Source organism: Haliotis asinina, chromosome 6 (genome assembly GCF_037392515.1).
Source record: "Haliotis asinina isolate JCU_RB_2024 chromosome 6, JCU_Hal_asi_v2, whole genome shotgun sequence".
Classification (NCBI taxonomy): Eukaryota; Metazoa; Mollusca; class Gastropoda; order Lepetellida; family Haliotidae; genus Haliotis; species Haliotis asinina.
In genome coordinates, this window is record NC_090285.1 from 26,325,828 (window position 1) to 26,349,058 (window position 23,231).

General features: G+C 37.6%; 1 protein-coding gene across 2 annotated transcripts in view; it reads right to left on the reverse strand.

Moving 5' to 3' along the window:
• LOC137286630 (uncharacterized) overlaps window positions 1-22,997 on the reverse strand; it is a 35,963-nt gene extending 12,966 nt beyond the window's left edge. The window contains exons 1-8 of one of the 2 annotated variants that reach the window (XM_067818582.1): window positions 22,481-22,997; window positions 7,627-7,718; window positions 7,275-7,392; window positions 6,732-6,757; window positions 5,466-5,606; window positions 4,505-4,600; window positions 3,751-3,803; window positions 1,861-2,007 (exon numbers count right to left, since the gene is read on the reverse strand). In XM_067818582.1, the coding sequence (XP_067674683.1) occupies window positions 1,861-2,007; window positions 3,751-3,803; window positions 4,505-4,600; window positions 5,466-5,606; window positions 6,732-6,757; window positions 7,275-7,392; window positions 7,627-7,718; window positions 22,481-22,918 (1,111 nt within the window). In that variant the 5' untranslated portion in view covers window positions 22,919-22,997. Of the gene's footprint in view, window positions 1-1,860; window positions 2,008-3,750; window positions 3,804-4,504; window positions 4,601-5,465; window positions 5,607-6,731; window positions 6,758-7,274; window positions 7,393-7,626; window positions 7,719-8,685; window positions 8,955-22,480 lie in introns of those variants that run through there. The other variant, XM_067818584.1, reaches the window with a different exon arrangement.
• Between the last annotated feature and the right edge of the window lie 234 nt (window positions 22,998-23,231).

Consider the following 23,231-nt stretch of genomic DNA (forward strand, 5'->3'; position numbering starts at 1 on the left):
GATAAATGAACTCTATACAGCTACATTGAAAATCACTGACATGTAGAGTGTAACAAATGATCCATAATGATTTACTTAGGTGCAAATATAAACCTACATTTATCCATGACATGCAGTAAGTACCACCACCTGTAAGTTAGTATTCACTTCCTCATGCAAGCCATTAGTCAGGGCTGTCATGTAACTGTACATCACTATATACTCTCAACACTGGTGTATACTCTCAGTACCACTACATACTCTCAGCACTGCTCAGGCATTCTCTTAACTATATATGCTCAACACTACTATATACTCTCAGCATGCTATATACTGTCAGTATCGCTGTATACGCTCAACACTGCTATATACTCATAATATTGATACATACTCTCAATACAGTTATATACATTCTCAATACAATTGGTAAAAAAGCAGTAAACCTATTATCTATGAAATCATATACTTTTCATTCATGACAAATATTACGAATTTTCAAATGAAACAGGAGTAACAGGGTAGAGAGTCAACTGACTTTGTTCACTAAAGTGAGTCATGGCACTTGTATATGCTTAGGGGAAGTAATCAAGTTCAGCATAAGAATGGAGGTTTTCTAGAAAACACAAGTGGAAGAGTAAATATTTTCAGGATCTGATGTGGATTAAGAAGCTCAAGTAACAATGTGTCAGAGAAGCAGGAGCACATGCAGTCACACATCTAGACTGGAGAAATTGGCGTACTACGCGGCAAACTTAGTCGTGCTTGTATGTTTGTAACAGTTCGTTTCTCTCTGGAGAGTAATACAGGGGAATCGTCTCTATCATCTGTAGTGAGAAACATCACAGTCACTACACATCAGCTATTACAAGCTCACCTACATCAACACTGCCTGACCTACCAAGTCATATAGACACTGGAGGCTGGAAAACTGTTAAATGTCGGCATTACATGTACCCCAGATTGACTACAATTACACAGCTATACACTTCCAATCTTTGATGCCTTGTACAGTGATTGTAATAACAATTGTCTTTCTTAACTGACTGTGATACCTAGCACATGGCTACAGTGTAAAATACCTGTCTATCATCAGTGGTTGTGTAGCAAATGTATGTGAGTGAGTGAGTGAGTGAGTGAGTGAGTGAGTGAGTGAATGAGTGCTGCAGTATTCCACATTTGCAACACAGTGTGTCAGCTTGTGTGTGGGAAACATTCACAGTGATGAAGGTCTCAGACGCTCACAACTTCCAGGAACCCTTCAAGCAAGGGTTTGGTTCTCACTGACTTAGAGACATAGTTGAAACAGGTTTCTTGTAATTGCCCAAAGGATGCAATTACCAGCAACACAAACTGCAGTGCCATAGATAACTGGGCAAAGCTCCCTCTAAAGTTAGAAATGTTTCTGCATCACAAGTTGTTCCAGCCAGTGGACAATACAAGCCCATGCGAGCCGTGACCAGGTCAAGCTTCTAGTTTGATGCCCTGTGGTGCCACTAACAAAAGTCATTGTGTCTGAGTGGTTAGCCAATCAGATGATGAACAAAGACAAGCTACTACTGAATACCCTGCCTCATAAGTTCACTTAATAGCCTACCTGTTGCAATTTTGGCAATTACATGAGACTGAGAAAATGAAACTGACAAGATTTTATGTTTTTGGAATGTTAGGTAAGGTAAAGTCCACTCGATCATTGCCAAAGTGATTCACGATTGTCCAAACTAGCAATTTTGTTTACACTTAATCCTGTGGCAACAGAAGTAGCAGCGAGTAAGAACAATCCAAATCTCATGAGCCTTGGGAAGTGTACAAGGTGTTTTATATGTGTAATAGTAAAATGCTGTCTAGAAACAAAACATCCTATGAAATTAAGTAAACCCTGACCACGGCCTCTATTTAAGCTTGGTAACTGTCCTCGTTTCTTCATTTTACTTGAGGTGAAGACTGATTGCTGCGAAGACTGACGCTGAGAGAGGAAGCCTGGGTTCATCCTTATTGGCTGCTGCATTAAAGCTGGCGCCGACGCCGAAACTAAAACATCCACAATTAGTACAGAGATTATTATTTTACTGTTGCAATAAAAATGGAAAAAAAATCCCTCTGACATAATTTCTCATTAACTGGGTCTATATAAAGCTACAACCCTGGCAATGCTTTGCTACATTCTGTATACATTGTTTCAGTGGCTCATGGACTACACTGAAATCTCACATACCAACGCAAATACAATATAATAAGACTACAAATGCTGCTGTTTTTGACGTGTACAAAGATCAATGGTTTCTATCAGGAATAGATTGTCCATCTTAACCTTCATTTATCAAAAAATGGGTGAGAAATGTTCTGGCAGCAATTTACTTTATGTCTACCATTTAGTCCAACACCATTGCCTTGAGACTAATCATGATAGTTTCTAATCTTTGAGATATGAGAGGTATGCTCCAGATGGGATCTCTACTCAGTCAGAATAACTGAGATGAAAGATGTCAACAGAACTCTTGGAACTGAGTCTCAAATCCTTCACCAGGACCAGTAACACTAGCACTGGTATCCAGGATGTACATCATGTCTAGTTCTATTCAAACACAGTTTATATGACCAAACCATCATCACCAACAACTACCATAATAAAGACAAGTTTCATGTACATATATCAGTATTTCCTAGATCGACATGAGTGGAAAAGGATTTGTGTCTTAAATCTGAATATATGTCAAAAGGATCGTCGACTCTCAAGGATGCACAACAGAATCATGCAGGATATTTTGAAAACTGTTCTACATCAGTGTGTGAGTGCTAACTACCTAGTTTTTGTGAGTTAAGATCTCATAAAGCTATGTTTAGTCACAAAGTGCAAAAAAAGTATTACCTAGGTTATTATCTAGGAAAATATATCCTAAGTTAGGATGTCTCTTTCAATACTACTGAAAAGTTGTTTGTGTCAAAACAAATGGTAAAGTTCATGTTTGTAATTATTTTGTTTACATTCTCATATGCATCTATACTACTGATATCCTCTTCAAAATAATACAGCCATGTTAGAAACCTTTCGAGACTTTCGAGACACCAATGTGAACATCATGTCACTCGCCCTGAGAGTTTGTAGCTGGTCGTGTTTGAACAACTCAAAAATGTCTACTAGGTTCACAATTCTGGGCTCTTTCAGTTTCACGGTTGCAAAAGTCAATCATGAAGATATGCTCCACAAGTGCAACTCATCAGTGACTCTTTATCTCAAAGTCCACTGAAAGTAAAAGTCTGACATAACAGACTTGTGTGACTGATACGAATATAAAATACTACACTGTACAAGGTACCTGCCCGCCGCCCTAGGGAAAGGGAACACATGAATAATCTCAACTGACAGCACAAAATACATGGCTTAAATAGACTTGGTGTTTGTCAATAAGAACATGCATTCTACAGTGTTAACGCACACTGACAACACATAGCAAATGTTTACACAGATGGACGACACGTTTGAGTGTTTACAGTCTGAGGATGCACAATAGTGATTACACAGATGGACAACACACATTTGAGTGTTTACAGTCTGACGACACATAGTAAAGCATTTACACAGATGGACAACACACGTTTGTGTGTTTACAGTCTGACGACACATTGAAAAGTGTTAACCCAGACGGACAACACACATTTAAGTGTTTGCAGTCTGACAACACATAACAAAGCATTTACACAGATGGACAACACATATTTGTGTGTTTACAGTCTCAGGACATATATTTGTTCAAGGGTGTAAAGGGTACATACTTTCCTCTGTAATGTCGTATGGCCGGCCTCTCGGGTTGACAGAACCATGGCTCCTGAAAGTAGAATTCCCCTTCCACGTCATAGTGTGTCCAGCGATATGGATTGTAAGTGACAACCTATTACCTTGTACAATTATATGGTGATGTTAGACACTGTACATGGTGAAGGGGACTGATGAAGTTTAAATTGTAAATGTTGCATGATTCTGCTTCCTTACCATAAAGGAATGATGATCTACAACAATGACCTTTACTATAGGAAAACAAGTTCAAATCAAACATTGTTTTCAACACTGGCACATATTGAAGCATGTTTAAATCGGGACAATGAAAAGTGATTCGAACATTCAAAAAGACATATTTTTTTATATTGTCATTGACAGAATCATTACATATAGATTCTCTGTTTTCACGGACAGTGATGTTGCAAACATCAAATTTGTATTCTGAATGAAAGAAAAAGCTTAACCATAAGCTTAACCATTGCAAATTAGACATTCATTAATATTAAACTATTTTCTCAACCACAGTAAATATACAGACTCTGTATCCTGTATTTTAGAGACTACTTGGACATCTTGCGCTGACACACTCCAGGTATAGGCATTGTGACTTCTGATGATTTCATCATGGAATTGTTCAGTGATAATGAAGGAACTCCATATGCAGAGTGTCAGCACACTGTGCTTTATTGAGTGTAGTTTGCTGTGATCATAACAGTTTCCAGTTCAACCTTTCTGTATTCTAGAACTTACTCTGGCAGACGAAATCCACGTCCATGGAAGAGGTCCTTGGCGTTCTGAGGCAAGACTAGAGACTTCAGCTTCTGGATCTCTCTTGCAATATCAAACCTGGAATATCAGATCATGAGGTCGACAGTAACTACTAAGTGAACAGTGGTGAACAGGGGGTTTTGGTGCAAATATCTGCAACATCAAAGTTCACTACACAGATGTCACAGGTCAACCAATCCAGTCTGCAATGCAACAGAAAAGTCCACATCAGGAGTAATCAGGCTGCTGTCATACAAAGTGATCTTAGTGCTGAGGTGACTGAAACTCCCATACCATAAACACAGACTTATGAGGTAGCTTTGTACAATGGTACCCTGGCCTGCAGCTTTACTACAGGTAGATATAGGGGACTGCTGACGTGAATGAGTTCGTGAACATGTTTTTACCCCACTTTCAGCAGTATTCCAGCAATGTCATGGTAGGGTTCTCCAGAAATGGGCATCACACACTGTATTCAAGTCAAGAATCAAACCCGGTTCTTCGGCATGACGAGTGAACACATTAACCACTGGGCTAACCTCCCACATGTGAAGTACATGTAGTCAGGCCTACATTATTTCTACAGGTAAGTAAAGACCAACTTATCGACAGAATTCCAGCAAGGTAACTTTAGCTCAGATATTGATAAATACAGGGACTTCATTGATGCTGACAAAGGAAGGGTTTTTATGTTGCCTTCAAACATTTCCATGGTTCAGTTGAAGGATGAACAACTGTGTCGACTGAACATGGAACAGTTAACTGTTGTTACCTGAGTCCATCACTTCATGTCACAATCTACTTCGCTAAAAGAATCACTGCTGATATTTTAAAGTGAATTGGGCCCAAATGACAACAGTTGGCCATAAAATTCTCCACTGATACATGATGATCAAGGTGTAATTATAAAGTCCATTTCATGAGTATATATATATATGTATACCTCTCTTCCATTTCAATCTTCTTGCCGCCCATGACAAGATCGAGCTGTGCTCGGTGAGGCAGCACCTCTCGTCTCCGCTTCACTCCTCGCAGTTTCTCCATGTACAGAAGCTCTGCCAGTAGACGATCTCGCTGGCTCATCCTGCACAGTCACATGTACAGTCACAAACAGTCACATACACAGTGACAAACCCAGTCATATACCTAGTTGCATGTACAATCACATATCATCACACGTACAGTCACCTACAGTTACAAACCCAGTCACATGTACAGTCACACATCGTGACATATACTGTCACATATCATCACATATACTGTCACATATCGTCACATGAACTGTCTCATATCATCACATGTACAGTCACATATCATCACTTGTAAAATCACTTGCCCTGATAATTTTTCCACTATGCTAATACTAGCCGATAATTAACAATGGAACATTCACTGGACACTGGTACAGCATCACATACAAATTTGCTTGCATGACAGAAAGAAACACTAGACTGGGACATAGGGCAATAGGTTATTTCAACCCCTGTAATTCCACTAAATAGTTTAAACTAGATAGTGTGTGAAGCTACTACATTTGTAAACAGTGCCCCCTGGAGAAATGTACATACTTCATAACATATTGCTATGACAGTCAGTGTAGTCAAATACTACAATAATATACTACTAGGTCTTTTCGGAATAACAGTAGATTAGCATTTACATTTGACGATATTGGTACATGTGCACTAATATCAAGTGCATGTATTAGGTTCATACTACTTTGTCTCATGAGGGTCTGGGTTAGAAGTGGCCTTCAGTAACCCATGCTTGTTGTAAGAGGCACCTAAAGCGATCAGACTCAATTATGACATGTCATCATATCCCAGTTGCCATTGTTTGGTCCAGATTCAATTATTTACAGCTTGCTGCAATATGGCTGGAATATTGCTGAGTGCAGTGTAAAACTAAACTCATACACTCATATCACTTTGGATACATGCGAGTGCATGACAAAATATATGCCTGCATGCATGTGCATATAATATACAATCAACTCAGTTTTTGCTTACAATCACAAAAATGGTCATATATTTTATATTAATAGTTTTTTATCTATAATATTGACAGAAAGAGTATTGTAACACCAATTTACACCACATTAAAAATCCATGAAAAAAACACACAATATGTACCTACCCAGTAAATATTTTTGTTAACAATCTTATCACCAACAATTAATACATCATAAAAACCAACAGTATAAACATACCCATCCAGAGGTCGAAATGAGGCCCACTGCAAAGAAGAAATAGTGGTCAGGAAACATGTACATCTAGTTGAAGTAAACATAAACTGTGACATATTGTTCATATCTAATACAGCTCTCCTTCATATACACATTGCTCAAAACAGTCAAGGTGAGGCATTTCAAGGTCTTCTAATGATTGTTTTGCAATCAACCTTTCAACTTTTTGCTTGAGAGACATAATACAGTAGAGTGAGACATCATAAGTAAATATTTACATTATAGAATTAAACAGTACGTAAAAACACTGTATAAATATCTGGTATTCTGAACCACAAATTTGAACATAAATTGTAAAAAGATACTACACAATGTGCCTGCAAAGGGAAAGATTTGGGAAACGAAGATGAATCTCTGCTCTCTATGTCTCGAGTGACCCTGTATACACAGGCTTTCTGTACGAAAGTGGACAAGTGGTTTTAGTCTCTGCCTGAGGACATGACTTCTGGCACTATAACAATCATCTCAACATATTGTGTAATCTCAGCAGCAACACTTGCAGGCTACCTGGTATCTGTCCGTGTGAAGAATGACGCCACGTCGCCCAGTCACGTTATACTCCATTCCTCCAAAAGTGTCCAAATGACGCTTTGGAACAGCTATTTTCTTCAAAACTGTGGACGACCTTGAAGAAAGAAGGAATTGGTAGACCCATTAGTAGATAAATGTGTTAAATGAGATAAGAATATCAACAACAAAGCAGCTGTGTGAGACAACACTGTAAGATGTGTGAAAACTTACCTGCTGGTTGCTCTCAGATGCATATTTAAGTAGAACATCGACTTCCTGAATATGTATTTGTAAACCAATCAGCTCATAGCATGGACGTAATGAAACACATAAAACGATAAAAACTTACATGAAGTTCTGAGGTAGGAAGGGAACAGATTCAGGATTCACATCCAAGTCTAGTTCATCCTGAGCCTTGCTTCGGCCATTCAGGGGCTGGATCTGGAGAAGAATGTACACTGCATGAAGGATAAGTGACAGTTAAACCATCTGTTCTTCGCTGAGTCAGCCATTGACATATCTAACTATGCTGCAGTGTGCCTGGTCCATTCTACATGGGCATCATAAAGTGAACGACAGAGTGCCTTACTTGAAAATCTCTTGCACAAGTTCAGGTGCACTACTTCGACCACATACATCATTATATGATACAAACAGGACACGAAGTTAAACATTGAACTTGGCTTGACTTATTGGACACTATAATGATGCATATCCAATACTTATCTTGGAGCCGGCATCTCCATGATCATGATACCAGAATCAACTCTGGCCAACTTCTCATGATTTACTTAGGAAAAACCCACACTGAAAACCTACTACTGGATGGGTAGTTAACACACCTTCCTACAGCTCTGACGGTATTGAAATACTGCAGTAATGCACTACTAAATTTGGTAGGAGTAATAGCAGACTGCATGTATATGAACTGACAGATACTTGTTACTGTCTACCAGTAATTTAACCTTATTGCTTGAAGGAATACCATTTTCAACACTGTTGGAAACATAATACTTCTCAAATGACACTTATCCCCACAAGTCTTTGCATTGCTCAACCCTGGACATGTTCATTATATACATAGTTTACAGGATAACTACAGCCTACCACCATAGTCATGGTTCCAGTTCAGTTTAAATACCTATATTGAAAAAAAAACACCTTTGTGAAAAATATATTATGTTAAGAATTATATCTTGGTGTAAATTACAAATAAATTCCTGACACCATAAAATCTAAATCACTGTAAATACACAAAATAACATCATATGATAAATACATAGTAAACATGACAGCAAATCTCAGAGGAGAAATCCTTCCCCCAGCCACCCTCTGACTACATCAATAAATAGGCTCTTACCAGAATGAAATCTGTGCACAAAACATGTCAAATAGAATATTTAAATACCTTTGGAGTCTCTAGTTTAGTCCCCTCCAACACAAACTGTGTTATGGCTGGCATAGCAACCGTATGGGGACGTCTTGGAGTGTCAGCATCGATGTTTTGGAAACTATAACGTATGCGGACAAGCTCAATTGACGATTTGCTTCGTCCCTTCTTACGGAGCGTTGGCATTAAACAAAGCATGTTGTCAGTCAAGATGCTCCGGTTGATAGGGCAGACGTGATTGTCAATAGATATTCTGAAATCTGATCCCACTGTGGCCGGGCTATTTGAGCAGTGGGCTGTGACTTTGATTACACTACTACCTGCCGTTACAAGAATGCACACCTTGGGGGATACTTAACACTTTATGTCTCATCAACACAGATACTATACCAGCCTGAACACATTCCTCAATACTTTTCAAATAAAATAAATCACAACACATAGAGTAAACATTTCATTATCAAATTGGAGATGAAATCAGGTGTACAATTTCAGAACAGATTATTTACATCATTGTAAAATTACAGTGTATGTCCTGCCAGGTTTCACCATAAACAAATCGTTCAGCAATGTTCCTAGCTTTAAACATAATCAATAATACATTTATCCAAATTTATTTGAAATAGGGTTCAAAGATTATCATGTCACAGTGGAAATGTGTGCTGATAAAGCTTGCTGGGTTGAAGCAGTTTGTGGTATGTTGTCAAATTACAGAATCAGTGTTATACACTGTTTGAATGACTTGTCACACACAGAACTGAGATAAGTATTGAAACACTGGGTGGCACACACAAGCATTTACATAATAAATTACCTGAGTCAGATGTATAATACCTCAGGTCAACCCACAGTTGTTTGCAACAAAAGGATTTTTTCAGTATTCTTTACAAGCAGTTGGCTGGTAACATGATCGTTTGCTTATCAAGATTCAATAACTCCGTCACCGGATTGCAGTCAATTACGTCCTAATCTGGAGACAATCCTGCTGTCAGCTTAGATCTTGTTGCTGATATCCTGCAGAATCATTCTGCTAGTCCTTCATGAGTGAAATGGCACCTTTGTCACTGACAGTATGATGCTTATGGCACCTACTGCAATATCACTATAATAATATGGACGGACATCAGTAACTGAGCCTTCTACACTGTAGCCATGTGAGGACTGAACCCAGAATCTAAGCTTGATAGGCAAAAATTTCAAGCACTTGGAGATACAACAGACCACTTACATCAAAGGTGAGAGCATATCATATCCTGAGTGTATATGTTTGTGGCTATTTTCATATATCTGAAACTCACATATATTTATATATATATGTTTTAATATATAACAAGTAGTTTCCAAAATGATAACACGACACGGCTCTAAACTCACTCAATTTTCTGTTTCTCCACTCAATAAGAAACTTACACCTGTCTGTACAAAAAATTACATTTTTATTTACTGGGAATATGAAAAAGAAAAACAGTACTTGTTAACTAACTTTACGGCTTTGTAGAAATAAGCTATTGTTCACCTATCACTGGTTTAATAAACTGGATAAATAAAAAGTGTTGAAAGGTAAGTTCATATTATTTATAATTGTATTAACACACTTTTCAAAGTACAATACATGAAATACTACCACACCTCCTGCAATAATCCCTATTGTATTTCACTTCCCAAATTCAGTGCTTTTCTTGACCATTTTACTTCCCCCCTCTAGTGCTTTTCTCAACCATTTTAGGTCCCACTTTAGTGCTTTTCGCATTTCGGCCATAGAGCTACCTTGCATAAATCTGGTTGTGAGCCTACATATTTCAATAAAACAATCAGTCTAATCAATCATTTCACACCAAGACTTGAGACACTTTGCTTCCATCCATCCTGCTTACAGTAAACCATAAGTCAGTGACTAGCACCGTACTGACGGTGGTTGAATGTGCACTCTACTGACTGTCCCCTCAGTGCTATTATTGGCGGGACTTCGAAGCTACCTAAAGGAACAATTAATGGCTACATGCCTGGACCCTCTGTAAATCAAAAAGCAACTGATTGATGCCAGGCAGTCAGCACACCACAATCTGTCAATAAACACTAAAGAGTTATTTCCCTTTGCCTCAGGTAAATGAATACGGGGATTTTATGTGTCCATATAAACATGGGGGTAATGATAGTGAAAGTACATTGTATTTAATAACTTCAAGGCTTTTAGTATAATATCTTGCCCTCATGGACACTGTACCTACAGTGTATAATGAAAAATGCCTATCATATAGCGCAGGCACGAAACGCCACAAAACAGAGACATCTTAGTAGGTAGCCAATAAATAACATAAAATGTTAATCTGAGCTTGTACTCAACAACAAAGCTCACTTGGGGAACAGCCACCACTTCACTGACATAGGCCTGGGGATTTCAGTTGCAAACAACATTTTCTGACAGTTCTCACATGTTTTATAATACATCTAAGCAATAGTTACTGAAACTCTGTAAATATATTTGCTAAACATATGCTGTGCTTTTAAAAACTATCATTTCAAGTGCAAATCTGTAAAAAGAGGTCCTTTTACGTATATCTTATAATCATGCGTTGTAATCTTCCTGCGTCTGTACAACAGTCTGGCTGACAATAAAACAAGCAAGTGTTCAGTGTTCAAAGTCTGTGGCATAATGAGTAAAAAACAGTTAACCTCTTGAAACTTGGTCAGTTGAGTACAGACCCAAAACATTAAGTCTAGTGTTGTAGATTTAAGATAAAACAGGTTATATGTGTCAAGGTAATGAATATTTTCTCTCAAATATACCTGAAAAACTACTTTTGATACAAAGAATTATCAACAATATGAACAACCTATGTTAACGTACACACACTTATGTCCCATGACTGTATGTTAGCAAGACATTTGAGTGTTATTAGTCACTACTGCATTTAAAGAAGTGATATTTCTGTAAAAAACTGACAGGAACTCATCAAATATCAAACAGTTATCAGTGTTTAAAATTCCCGCCTGTCTGACATCCAGAATGGTCTGTTTTCATCTCAGTCAGTCAATTTCAAAAGTAGCCTGTTCAGTGGTCTGGTAGTTTGTTTTTTTACCTCTACAACTCTGAAGGATTCAGTAGCATCCAACTACTAATGATGATGTCCGTGTTGCTGCTGCTGAGAAAAATGACATGAACATACAGATTCATGAATCATTTCCTCTGATCTTGATTGTGAGGCAAAAAGTGAAACAGATTTCTAGTTTCTAAACCAGGCCATGTAGCTTAGCCTTGATGTTACAATACATACAGTAAAGTATTCAGAAGCCTGATTTCTTTGTTGTTTTGTATTACTGAGAACTGGACAGGCATGTTTGTGTCCAGAATGGCAATTGTTACATGTCTGGCTGTCTGGCTTGGAATTTTGGGAGTTTTAAACACTGCAGTTATTGATCAAGCATTCATTTTGACAAGTCTGCAATTGAATTTGACCCCTTCTAGAAGAAATAATTTATCAGATTGGAGCAGGAGTTTGTATGAAGTTGGAGTACATATTTATGAATGTATACACATTGTTAAATGAATGCCAACACACATAATTCAAAGTTAACTGCTGCAGATTGATGTGTGAGAGACACAGGTGTTTGATGTTGGCATATTAAGGATATTGGCTTGCACTTTCATCCACATTTTCTACATCCATGGACTTTAGCAGAACTCCAGATGTTGTTTCATCTGTCACTTAATCGGTTATAAGGAACACTAGGTCATTTGACAGTAGTATATCTTACCCCTAGAAACCATCACATGTACAGGCAGGTCAGCCAATAACATCTCAAGCAGCTTTTAGTTGATAACATCAGCTGACTCCAGCTTGTTTGTTATTGGGCTAAGAAGCGACATGCAAGCTGCTTGACCAACACTGGCCTTCCACATTTCTCTGTTGAGATTGTGTTTTGTCCTTTCAAAGTAAAAAGCATTCGGTGAAACATCAAACACAAGGATTTGGCAGAAGTCTTATATATAAAAGGTATTCCTTTACAGTCAGTGCTGACTTACCATTGTACCACACTGCACTGAATGCCCCAAACACTTCAACACTGTTTATTCCCCTTTGTATCAAACAGCTCATGCAACAACACTCTCAAACATTCACCCACAATCGATGCTCATCCCCTTGTGAGTTCCAGGTAAAAGACTTGTGACATCCCTGTTTGAACTGTTATAGGGTCTTTCTTCAACACTTTGATGCAGGATTTCTGCATATCAGATAAAGTGTCGACTACCATATATTGCTGTCTATTAGCTAAAGTTTGAGGACCCAAAAAACAGCAGTCTCTGGAAGGGGGTTTGCTTATCTATGAGACACAATTTCATGAAAGTACTTTTTGGGGGGGTCGTTAGTGACCTGTCAGGATGATCTTACAGGTTAGTGGTACACCTGCCTGAAAGTTTACGAAGATTACAGTCACTTTGTTAGAAATGATCAAAATATACAGTTTTCATTATTCAAAATAGTTTGCTTTCAGTCATTATTAAGTTTCATACTTACATATTTACATACAATAAATCCACAAAAAAGAAGTTATAATCCTGTCTGCATTGTTTGAACTGGACTCAAGACTCATGGCCGGATCCGGGTACATGGGGTAACTGGTTAAGTTTGGCTTATGGGACATGTGATATGAGCATAATCTGACATCATCTTAACATTGTAATATTATTATGATTTTTCACAACGTTATCCCCAAAATAGTTTCTAAATTCATGGGATGAGCAAAGACTCCCATAAACTTCATTATGTTTCCCAATGCACACATCTGCAACAGCAACAAATCTGTACTGAACATGCTGAGTAACACAAGTAAATCCTGTTCTCACCAAGGTCAATCCTGTTGTCACACAGAGCAGTAAAAAGTGTTTCCTGTGTATTCATTAACTTTCCACACAACCTCCATATGTATCCATTTATTTCCCCACAGTCTCTATATGTATCTATTTATTTCCCCAGTCTCTATATGTATCTATTTATTTCCCCACAGTCTCTATATGTATCTATTTATTTCCCCACAGTCTCTATATGTATCTATTTATTTCCCCAGTCTCTATATGTATCTATTTATTTCCCCAGTCTCTATATGTATCCATTAATTTTCCCACAGTCTCTATATGTATCCATTAATTTTCCCACAGTCTCTATATGTATCCATTAATTTTCCCACAGTCTCTATATGTATCCATTTATTTCCCCACAGTCTCTATATGTATCTATTTATTTCCAAGCAGTCTCTATATGTATCTATTTATTTCCCCACAGTCTCTATATGTATCTATTTATTTCCCCACAGTCTCTATATGTATCCATTTATTTTCCCACAGTCTCTATATGTATCCATTTATTTTCCCACAGTCTCTATATGTATCCATTAATTTCCCCACAGTCTCTATATGTATCTATTTATTTCCCCACAGTCTCTATATGTATCCATTTATTTTCCCACAGTCTCTATATGTATCCATTAATTTCCCCACAGTCTCTATATGTATCCATTTATTTCCCCACAGTCTCTATATGTATCTGTTTATTTCCAGCAGTCTCTATAAGTATCCATTAATTTTCCAGACAGCCTCCATATATATCCATTTATTTCCCAAACAGCCTCTACTTAAAATTCATCTCATCACAAGGACTTGTATGGGAGGCATCCCAGTGTATTTTCTGCATGCACAAGAAAAAGGGTAAAGAAAGGAACACCAGATTCCCAAATGTGAAACAATGTATGTCTTTGATAAGTGGTAAAACACACTGAAGAAACACCATTTATAAATGTGACAGTAATAGAATCCCTGGTCATTGACTTACATGTTTTTGGAAAGTTGGCTTCAAACAACTGTGTAGAATCATGCCACAACCCTGCGACAATACATATCCTTGTACAGACCACAATACCAGCAGTAGTAGTGCTGCAAGTAATCAGAATACTCACTTCACATGTTTAAGAAGCCATAAACTAATTGGTCAAGTCAGCAGCAGAGTGAAAGCCTACCCAGTTCAGCGCCTGCATGAACATACCTTGCCAACAAGCTAGACTAACATTTAGGCTCTGAAAATAAATAATTTTGCAATAAACAAACTACTCCAATTACATTGTCAAGGAAAGCCAAGAAGGTAGGACTTAAAAATCGAAACTTGACAAATCAAAAGCAATAGCATTGTACTAAGTAAGGGCTGTGAGAATAGTTCAGAGACTGTAAGACAAAAGACTAAGAAGCACACATCCTAATGTAGCCTGACATTTTGTCTAGACAATTTCGGGCTTTCAATTATCATCTATCATTTTTTTTTTTAAATCCAAGATATAAGGATTCAAATGCAAAAATTGTACAGGTGACTTCACTGATCGTAGTAGCAATACAGGAAGCAAATGCATAAATTTACAATGAATCATTGATTTCTGCGGTTTAAGAAACCCTTAATTATATTGCATGTAAGAAAACAAGGACATCAGAGATGTTTTGTCATTTTGACTTACACAGGCCTCAGTGAAGTGAAAGGGCACCCTAATACCACCTGCTACACCTTGGGTGGAAGTTGTATCAAAACAACATGTACTCCTGCTTGGTGTGAAAGGAGGTCTAAAAGGAATGCGCTGCCATACTGGTGAGCAAAGATATTCAAAATGTATGTACTGTCCTTCTGATAAGCAAAAATATCCAAAAAGGAGATACAGCTCTATTGATGAACTAAGATATCCAAAAAGGATGTAAAGCCCTTCTGGTGAACTAAGATATCCAAAAAGGATGTACTGCCCTACTGGTGAACTAAGATATCCATAAAGGATGTACTGCCCTACTGGTGAACTAAGATATCCAAAAAGGATGTACTGCCCTACTGGTGAACTAAGATATCCATAAAGGATGTACTGCCCTACTGGTGAACTAAGATATCCAAAAAGGATGTACTGCCCTACTGGTGAACTAAGATATCCATAAAGGATGTACTGCCCTACTGGTGAACTAAGATATCCATAAAGGATGTACTGCCCTACTGGTGAACTAAGATATCCTCAAAAGTTGTTCTGCCCTACTGGTGAACTAAGATATCCAAAAAGGATGTACTGCCCTACTCGTGAGTATAGATATCCACAAAGGATGTGATTTCTCTGATGTGAAATGATATACAAAAACGTGGTCCTGCTCCTTCTGGTGTATAAGGACATCTAAATATTCTAGACTTCTCGAACATACTGGGCTTTTGTCAACACAGAACTGGCAAATGATCATACAAATCTCACATGTATATCTAGTTGTAAGGCATAAGCAGTGCCATAACCATAATAGGGGTTGCTTATCTCCAACCTATTGATAGTCTGGGGCAATAACCAGAGCCTGTTACCAGACCTATTACTGCAGCCTGAGTCCACACATTCACACAGCTGTGACCCTCCAGATATTAAACCACATTATGTCAGCTGGTGTGGATGTGCCCTGGTGTGTTGTGTGCACACACACAAACCTTGGACTGTTATTAGCTTCCTTTCAGAGGTCAGCACTAGATCCTAGGCTGTATTCTTGTTCATGAATGGAACAGGCACATCTAACAGATCAGTGATTATCAATATGAACTCATCAATAAACCTGATATATGACCAGATTTGTTCCTTTCGCTTGTACACACTGAGAAGGTGCAAGATCTGTGTGCTGTGAAATGGAGTATTGCATGCATCTTTTGAGACATTACTGTTAACAGTCATGGCAGCTGACAACAGGCACTGGGTTCTGCTCATACTGTTACATGCAAATACTAAACAATGATGGTATTGTATTTCTTGTGATCAAACAATCATGGTATTGTTTCTCTTGTGATAAAAAATGATGGTATTGTATCTCTTGTGATCAAACAATCATGGTATTGTATCTCTTGTGATCAAGCAATCATGGTATTGTATCTCTTGTGATCAAGCAATGATGGTATTGTATCTCTTGTGATCAAACAATCATGGTATTGTATCTCTTGTGATCAAACAATGATGGTTTTGTATCTCTTGTAATCAAACAATCATGGTATTGTATTTCTTGTGATCAAACAATCATGGTATTGTTTTTCTTGTGACTAAACTATGATGGTACTGTATCACTTCTGATCAAACATCGATGATATCGTATCTCATATGACCAATGACGTATTGTACCTCTTATCATCAAACATTGACATTTGTATCTCTTATGATCAAACATTGTTTTAATACATATCTTATGATCAAGCATTGAGAGTATCATAATGTCTTATGATTCCATAGTGATGGTATTGTATCACTTATAATTAATTATTGATGACACTGTATCTCTTATGATCAAACACTGACATTGTGTCTCTTATGATCAATGACAGTATTGTATCACTAGTGAAAAAAAAATTGATAGTTTTGTGTCATTATATAACACTGTATCTGTCATGATCACACAAAATCGTAGTATCGGAATATTTAAGTGACATATTGTTATCAAGTTGTTATCAAGATATTTTACAAACATTAGGTTCCATAGACAATAATTTCCAAAGGACAAACACAAGAAGTTACCTGCCTGCTGTTGGTGTGTTAATATGTGCCAGCTCCAGGTGGGACAAGTATCATGGGCATTAAAAGGAGCATATGTTTTGTAGCAAATATGTAATGCTTGAAACTACAACAAAGGTTTACAAAATAATTGAACTTATTCACTAAACAAAAATTAACGCATAAAAAACTATGAAAGTACAATATCACTGCAATGAAATTTAAATCATTGAACAAATATGCCATAAATTCTTTGTCACCTAACAACAGACTCATTGTCATCTCTATCGAAACAAATTCTAAGCCATGTACAATGCTTGACATGAATGCACTTTAAGCTAAGACATAATCTGGGCTGTGTAAGGGTCACTGTAAACAAAATATATCCTCTTACTGCAACTATAAAAGCATCACCCTTAAATAACAATGTCAACACCACTTATACACAATGCCAATATTTTACTGAGAAAATGTATCCCCTGAAATAACATGTCATTATTTATACTGTTTCTGACTTTCAATGTGCATTAATATACCATAGTTCCTCTAATAAGTGTCTAGTCAGTAATAAGTACCGAGCCTCAAATAAATACCAGTGGCAAATCAGCAGCTTAAAAAATAAGGCCTCTAATAAGCACTGTCTCTAATAAGCATCAGGTATGTTTCTTATAAATCTATTCTCCCTTGATTCAAAAACAGATTCATTAAGGAATGGTTCCTAACTTTTACAACACTGAGGGTTAATTACAGTACACCTAGGAAGTGCAATAAGTGCTTGGTACCTAATGAGCACTGTGTGTGGAAGTCCATCGAACAAATAAGGCATGTCACTTTATTTTCGAGAGTTTGAGCCAGAGAAAGTATGTTATGAAGACTACCAGAAGTCGAAGTTTCATGTTTGTGGGCAAACCATGGTGGCTGAGTGGGTTAGCTTGACGACTTTGTGTGCTGACTGGGTGCCCCTCTCTGAGTATGTACATTCAGATCTTAGATGAGACTCAAATCCTTAAAGTTCTAGAATCTGTACTTTTCGAAGAAAATTAGTTTCAAATATAGCATGTTACATTAGACCACTTTCTAAATGGCATTGTGTACTTACCCCTCAGTGATCTCTGTGCTCAACACACTAATTGCCCTGAGCTTATTAGCTAAACAACAGACTTCACAAGTTGGTTTCAAAGGATTAAAAACTTATATATCCAAACAGTGAAAACAGCTTTAAATAAATCTAAATGTTGCAAATGTTAAAAATTTGAATTTGACTTACATGTGTTCAGTTTGCCACATTTGTGTAAAATGATTGAAACCTGTTAGTGACAGTGCCTCTCAGCTTGGCACAAGCAGGATGTCTACACACTTGTCTTTGAGACAAGAAGGTTTGACAAAAGGTTATCACACATTCATGTGTTTTGGGAAGAAATATATAGAATCACTGTTGCACCACCAACTCCGGCCTACATATACTGAAGGAAACAAACAAGGTAACACTAACTCATGCCAGTGTTCCTATATTTATTATCAGATTTCCTCCCACAGCACTATTCTACGCAGGTGATGGAAAAACTGGAAAATATTAAAATAATGCTTGAGTTTTTCTGTGTTCCTTTACTTGTTTCTTTCAGTATATATTCAAATCCCAGCAAAAACAAGGGGAATATTGCTATATTCTGTGACTGTATACTGTTGGTGTTTGGTGTACATGTCATCATGATGGTAGTTAAGCTTGTGTTTCTGTTACATTCAAGCTAACTTCCCTACAGGTACAGGATGTGGTAATAAATCCCCCAGGCCAACAGTCTCTCCTTGTCCTGTAACTAGTATTTACCCAGGATCCACTGTCACAGTCCATTAAAACACAAACCAGTTATACTGAGTGACCGACTGTCTTCGGCAACACAATGGGCTCCTTGGTGAAGGAACTTTGAGATACTGATCTGGAAATTAGCAGGGGATCATGTTTCACCACACACAGAGCTGGCTGACAAGAACAGCCTCATCCATGCCCACAGTGATCAAGGTGTTCCAGCTTGGTGACTGAGTTGGGTTCACCTGACTCGGCAAACCATATCATTTTAATGTCAGCTAAAATCCATGCTGACCAAAAGTATCAAATCAAACACAGTTTAAAACACAACACCATTCTGGACTTGAACCAAGGGTGAATGAATGTTGTTTACTATCACAGTCAGCAACACTGCAACAGTCTTAACCTTGACATAGAGAAGTCACACTCCTGGATCATGTATTCACTACAGAACCCAAGATAGATGAAGCATTGACTATTTTAAAACAGTTCCTACTGCAACTGATTCTGACCTATACTGGAATAGATGGGATTATACTATGTACGGGACATGACCCTGAAGAAACGTGAGTGAGTGAGTGAGTTTAGTTTTACGCTGTGCTCAGCAATATTCCAGCTATGTGACAGTGGTAAATAATCAAATCTGGAACAGACAATCCAGTGATTACCAGCATGAGCATCGTTCTACACACTTGGGTTACAATGACATGTGTCAATCCATGTAGGTGAGCCTGACCACAAAATCTTGTTAGCCATCTCATACTTATCACTGATGAATCACTGATTATTGATTCTAACCCCTGATCTTCACTTATTGCAATGCCTGGGAATGTTGGACAATCAGTACTTGCTCTTCTGAATGGACAAAGTCAGTTCACAATTGATTGTCCAGACAGTTTCAAGCTGCAGTACTCAAGGCAAGGTTTTAGACTAGTAACTATGTGACACCATGCTGTCTCCAACACTCCTATGACAGAGTATAATTTTAAAGGTCACATGCAACGTAAAACATAACTTTGCAGATTCTGGTACCTTTCGGCATGCACTTACTGAAACAAATCATAAAAAATGCCAATTCAACCTATAAAGTTGAAAAAAAAAAACGCAATGAAAAAAAAGCCCGCGAAATCCGAGTTCAAACGTTTCACTAAATTCCCCCCAGCGCTGGGGGGAAAACTGGTTTCAACAGCTGTGCTGCGCTGCGTCCATAACGCATGCGCAGTAAATAGGTTCGCGGAGCTTGAAACAGTATGCATTCCCAGCGTCTGAGGTCGTGAGCAGTAGTCTGATCTTGGTTGTGTACACAAACAAGTAAATAATCTACTCGTTACGTAAAACAACTTGTTGATTGTGGTAAGCAGTCTCTGTCACAGAGAAAGCTCAGTGTCTGGTTTATTCACACCTATATGTCGGTCTGCCTGTCTACTAAAGACAACATACAGTACACAGCTTCAATCATTGACCACGTGCAATTTGAACTTAACACCTATCAGACTATACGACATAAAGAAAATAAGTTGATTTATGACTCGTGCACCCGAGTCCCGTCTCTGCCACATTATGTAATTAGGCACATGTGATACACATGACATGTTTTTATGTCTGTGAGTTGCAAACAAACTACATTCATTTTTTTCGGATGACTGGATCTGACGGAAACTGGTGCAAACTCTTGTCAGTTTCAAGTCCTGCTTTGTACTTGGACGAATGACAGATTCCAGCCACGCAGTAGTTTACCATCTCTACTGACATGATTTTTTATTGGATTGAGCGCAAATTCAGAGAACATGTATTTTCCAAACCCAACATCTCTATATACATTCTTCATGGATAACGACTTCTTTTAGTGTATATGATTTTGTTTGACAACAATATATGAATCCATACTGAAACGACGCATCAAGTACACAAAAAGAAGTTGTTATCCATAAAGAATCTTACTTTCATGTGACTGGCTATACTTCTAAAATGCCCATCAAACAGATCATCTTTCTGTACACACAATGAACCCTCAGCATATCAGCAAATGAAACAGCCAATCGGAAGCCATCGTTACACTTAAGTGCATATCCACCCGCTATGACTGGGTTCGGTCTCCCGAGGGCTTCATTTCGGGGGAAGTAAGCCCAAGTACAGAATATTGCACTTCTGAATCGCGATTGTGCGCTTATAATTGTGTTTATTTGTTTTTTTAAAAGCAGCAAAGTATATTATATGTCATGAATAAGTGATACATGTGTTTTAATTCTGTTTGATTTTTTGGTTGCATGTGACCTTTAACACATCAGTCATGTGTTTTGCTGACAGTTTTCTGAACTTAGGTGTCATGTCAAACAGTCTACTTCACAAAATCATTTGAAAACATTTTTTTCAGTGACATCCACTTAATTCCTGCAGAAAGGCTTTGTACTCATGCAAAGACAAACATATAAATAGATATAAAGATGTGTTCTTACACAGGAATATAAGTTATAATTAACGCATTCAGTCTATTACATACATTTTATCCATGCCTTTTACATCTGGTTGACATAACAGCTTGGTACAACAGCTTGAAAATCACTCAGGCTATGCTCTGATTCTTTGTGCCATGGTGCTATTGTTAACTTTGTGACATGGTGTTAACTTTGTGACAGTGTGTTAACTTTGTGACAGTGTGTTAACTTTGTGACATGGTGTTAACTTTGTGACATGGTGTTAACTTTGTGACATGGTGTTAACTTTGTGACAGTGTGTTAACTTTGTCACATGGTGTTAACTTTGTGACAGTGTGTTAACTTTGTGACAGTGTGTTAACTTTGTCACATGGTGTTAACTTTGTGACATGGTGTCAACTAGTGTTGGGAGTTGGAAACCAAACCCTCTATCAGCCACTGGAGGACTTGTGGTACATGATTATTGACTATAATCAATATACACACATTTTTAATGTTATCACCCATTTTAAGAGTTTTTCTCCAAATTGTCCTTATCAAAATTTTTGTAACTAATACTGTAATGCGTATTAAATGAATGTATGCAAGAAAGACTGGAATTGTGAATAATCAATAAAAGTGGTTATCAATTTATACATTTACAGTCATCTTTTCATCACTTGATTATTTCATTCTATATCATTAAATATATATATCATCATTCATGAGTATCCTATGTCTATGAATACAATGTGCATAACTTCACATTGTTAAGTGCATGTTTGTTCGTGAATATTCATCAAATTTACTTCATTCAAGTGTGTTGTATTCAAACAAAAAAATTCTGATTAATCGAAAACATGTGTTCTACAATTGATAATTACTTTCAATCCATCGATCAATTTTCAATTATTTTTGATCATCATAATATCACTAGTGTTAAAATGTGAAGAAAATCAAAATTAGCTAAAACATCTTGGACCCTTTGATTGTGAAATGCATGACCAATATGTTTATGCCTTACATGTCCATTAAAATATTTATTATGTAAATTATAACAGGTAAATCTTACCTTTTTGGATGCTTTTAGTTTTGTGTCCTGGCTGAGTTTTGAGTGTTTTGGACCCGGGATCTTTGGCAGATACATGTTTGCCTGCGAATTCCGAAGGAGTTTCTTCTTATTTGAAGCTCTTGGAGATCCCAGTTCATTTTTTTCCAGTCTTAATCCATATCCAGAATCTTTTGATTCAGATAGTCCACCTTCAGACCCTCTGGATTCGTAGATATCATCGGAGATGTGTGTGTCATTGTGTTTGCTGACCAAGCCAGAAACTTGCGTCCCTTGGTCATCTGTCTGTGCGTCCGTCTGTCCATCATGATCCATGACGGACATGGAGGACAACATACTGTCCCCCTGGGGGCTTGGCGCCAGGACCTCTGAGGTCTTGGGGATCTTCTGCTCATGCTGAGAGACTCCCAGTCTTGGATCTCTCACATTCATAATTTCCATGCCTTGACCAACCTTTAAGTTAGGCTAACTGTTGTTTAATTCTTTGGGGTTTTCATTGGGTTGTATTTACTGGATCCATCTGAAAAGTCAAAGTTGTCACTGATGAAGTATGACAGCTAGACACACACCTCAACTGAATAATCAGTTCCCTAGCAACAATAGTGGTCCTTGTTCTTATGGATACGAAATTCAATGTAAAACACCTAGAAAAACTGAACTGTAGAATTCCATGTATTTGACATTTGAAATAAGATGTAGTTTGAATTTTTTTGGCAGATCTTTCAAGGTTCAGAGTGTTCAGCAAATGTTTGTC